The sequence below is a fragment of the Quercus lobata genome, chromosome 7 (genome assembly GCF_001633185.2).
Source record: "Quercus lobata isolate SW786 chromosome 7, ValleyOak3.0 Primary Assembly, whole genome shotgun sequence".
In the NCBI taxonomy this organism is placed as follows: domain Eukaryota; kingdom Viridiplantae; phylum Streptophyta; class Magnoliopsida; order Fagales; family Fagaceae; genus Quercus; species Quercus lobata.
Genome location: NC_044910.1, coordinates 28,972,657 through 28,976,387, shown reverse-complemented (window position 1 = coordinate 28,976,387; position 3,731 = coordinate 28,972,657). Strand labels below are relative to the sequence as shown.

At 40.6% G+C, this 3,731-nt stretch overlaps 1 protein-coding gene across 1 annotated transcript; it reads left to right on the top strand.

Annotated features, from left to right (window-relative positions):
• Positions 1 to 2,237: 2,237 nt before the first annotated feature.
• Positions 2,238 to 2,999, top strand: LOC115951854. Its single transcript, XM_031068985.1, has one exon. It carries the CDS (start codon positions 2,238 to 2,240, stop codon positions 2,997 to 2,999), a length of 762 nt encoding a protein of 253 aa, XP_030924845.1.
• Positions 3,000 to 3,731: the final 732 nt, after the last annotated feature.

Here is a 3,731-nt window from a genome sequence, read left to right as displayed (position 1 = left end):
AACTCCATCTTTGCTTGATCACATATTGCCTGTTTCATATGCATTTTACGATTTTCTGCTTAACAATGATCAATGTATATTGTTGTGTTTCAGTAGTCTTATGTTCATATGATTCAAGTGCTTCACAGCTTCTAAAGTTAGGTGTGAGTGAGTTTTGTTCAACTGTTCCCAACTTACATGTTAAGTCTAGAGTCTGTTTTAGGGTTTTGTCACGGAATAGCCAAAGGGGGAGATTGTAAGGTTAAATTTATTCAACCATCTAATTGGCTTTATTCCGTGCCAAATTTGCTTGTAATTCAGCATTTAGTAATCATGTATTTAGGTGGGTTTGATGTAAGGGTAGTGAGTGAGATAGAGTGAAGATTGCTTAAGAGTGTGCAAGAAAACAGAGACTCGCAGCTGGGCCTCGCGGGTGACTCGCGGCTTCAAGCCGCCAGACGCAGCACACATGCCAAGCATGCTGGAAGGTGAACAGTTATGCAAGCTGGAGCACTACAGGACAAAACAGGACAACTGGCCATACGGTTATCTCGCGACTGGATCTCGCGACTTAGTCAAGCCGCGAGGTCAAGCCGCGAGCCACCCCTGTTTTGTAAAACCTGACGTTTTACATTCCTCTCCCACTCCAGTATAAATACCCCTTTTACCCACGATTGTGAGAGAGCTTCCAAAGAGAATTTTGAGAGAGAAACCCTAAAGAAAAACAAGATTGATTCACCCATAATCTATACCTTAGAGTCTCTTCAAATTCCTCAACTCTCTTCCTCTCCATTGTCAAATCCTTGAGAGGCATTATACCAAACCTGGTTCTCACCATCATCATCACTGTGAGACAGCTGTTTGGATTTCTGGGAAGTAGTTAGGAAGGAACCAATCTTCATTGGTTGATGCTACGGTCTAGTAGCGGAATCCGGGAAGCTAGAAAAGAAAAAGGATGCGGCGTAACCTCGTTGGAGTAGAAAAAGGTTCGGCGTAACCTCGTTGGAGTAAGAAGCTTGGAGGGCTTAGGTGCACTGGGTAGATTAGGCTTGGAGGGTCTATTGCTGTCCATGTATCCCAATTGTATTTTCTAGTGGATTGTTTACCGCTTGGAGGGCGGCGGAGAGGTTTTACGCCGAGGGCTTCGGTTTCCTCTTCGATAACACATCGCGTGTTGTTTTTGTGTTTGCATCTTCCTTCCTCTCTATCTTTGCCTTTTTATTATCTGCTGTGGATTGTATTTTGTTTTGGCTTAGATAGTTTTTAACCAATTCCATATTATACCTTATGTTAAGTTTCCGCACACTTGTTGTTTGACATATTGCTTGAATTGGTTAAGTTGTATTTTGGGGGTCTAAACGTTCAAGGGTGTTTATACATGTTTTTGAACTTTCAATTACTATTTCCTAATATTATATGGCAAAAGACAAAAGTTATCATTGCATTTTTAATTTAGTTTTACTTTGATTCTAAATATATTAATATTTATGAATTTAATTTCATTATATTCTGCTCCTTTCAGAATGGGCGGCCTAAGCGACGTCATCACTCATTATAAGCTCAATTTAAAAAAAAAAAAAAAGCACTAAATGGCCTTATACCCTGCACCTTCATTGCCACACTAGTCATTTGATCAAGAATGATACTTACAGTTTCTTACCTTCTTCTTTCTTTTCTTTTTCTTTTTTTCTTTTTTTTTTTCTTTTTGATCAGTATAGTTTCTTACTTGAAAAAGAAGAATAGCAAGAAACAACTAAATTAATATAACAAGACAAAACCCTTTAAGAGAAGTTCCTTTCCGTAAAATAAAAAATGACTTTGGTACTAGTCATTCTTTTCATAGAAATTTGTCAGCAATCTTATTCTGATGCATAAAAAAAAAAAAATAATAATAATAATAATAAATCTTCATAGATCGACAGGTTTCGAGGAGGTATCGAGACCTGCAGATTCAACTTTTCTTGAGCAGTTCTTAAGTAATCTTATGTCTTTAACGTAGCCATTTGTAATGATTAAGTAAAGTGCATTTTATCATAAGATATGCTAATTACATAAAAATATGAACCTAATATAAGGAATAAGAGATATGTCACATTCTGAAAGTCAATAAAAATACTTTGGGGTTTCTAGGGGAATATCGAAGGATGGAGTATGAATATCCTGAGAGGTCTGGTGAAGAGCAACATGAACTTCAACGGAGTACCAAGAGAGTGAAGGACTCAGTTTAGGCTAGCAACCATGATGAGGAGTTTACAGAGATGGAGATGGCGCCAACCAAATCCCATAAGGAAAAATTGCTCGGGTTGATACCAGGTGCATTTGCTCAAATGTGCATTGCCAATAGCCAACATTTTGTTGAAGAAGACTCAGATAGTGATGTGGAAGAGATCACTGAAGGGGTTGCTAAGGTGAAACTATCCAAGGAAACCAAGATGAGAATCAGAGGGGCTTGGGAAAATGCCTTGATTGTCAAAGTTTTTGGTAGAACGGTGGGTTTTCACTACCTACATAGATCGGTGATGAGCTTATGGAAGCCACAAGGTAGAGTTGACTGCATGGACCTAGGGAGAGACTTCTTTTTGTTCAAGTTTAAAGCAAAGGAAGACATGGACAAAGTCCTCTCTGGTGGCCCGTGGTTCATTGGTGGTCACTTTGTGGCTATTAGGTTGTGGGAACTTAACTTTAAGGCCTCCATGGCTGTGGTGAGCATGGTAGCTGTCTGGGTTAGACTGAATGAGCTACTCGTGGAGTACTATGATGCAGTAGCTCTTCGGGAAATCATGAGTGCCATGGGACCAATACTAAAAGTGGATACTAACACAGCTTCAGGGAAACGAGGGAGATATGCACGTTTTTGTGTGCAGATTGATCTCTCTAAACCTTTGGTGAGAACGATCCAAGATGGGAAGCTGACTCAGGGGGTCTTATATGAAGGCATTGGTGCCTTGTGTTTTGCATTGGTGCCTTGTGTTTTGCTTGTGGTAGAGTGGGTCATAGGAGTGATGGCTACCCTCATGTAATCCGTGGCCCTGAAGAAGTTAATACTACCTAGCATCTTGAGGGAAAGGGCAAGGAATCACATGTAGAAGTGCATGAGAGTATTGATGAAGATGGATATGGGCCATGGATGGTAGTTAAAAGGAAGAAGACAAGTCCAAAACAAACGAAATTAGTTGAGCCAACCTTAGTTAGGAGGTTCGGTTCTCCTAGTTTGGTCAGCCCAACTAGAACAAGTATGGGAAAGTCAGAAGCCCATACGCCTGTTGGGGGCCCAAGAATTTCCTTTAATTGGAATAACATGAGGCATGAGGGCAATAAGGAAAAGACTAGTGCATGCAATATAGCTAGCAGTCAGATAGAAAGCAAAGGAACTTGTGCCAATGATTATATGGGTTTGGAAGCTTGTGCCCAATCTGAACCTAAGGACAATATGGCCAGTGGATTGTCAAATCCACCAGAGAAAGGGCTCACCAAACACAGCAGAGATAGGTCTTTTCTGCCTAAGAAAGAGAAAAAAATTAAAATCCTTTCTTAAGGAGTAGCACAACTGAAATCAAAGCAAACCTTTACTAAGTCCCTGAGTGTAGGCAGAATTAGTGAGGTGGCTGAATTCACAATGTTGGGTGATCAGAGGCCAAAGGAAGGTTGTGGCAGTGCCCAACGTGGTGATCGAGCAAACAAGGGCAAGGCCAATGGAGGTTTGGGGGTGGTTCAACGAGGAGTAGAAGGAAGCATGGAGGAGCTTATTCCCT

Excerpts from the sequence above, each read along its gene's own strand:
- LOC115951854 (XM_031068985.1), top strand. The coding sequence starts at position 2,238 with ATGGAGATGGCGCCAACCAAATCCCATAAGGAAAAATTGCTCGGGTTG.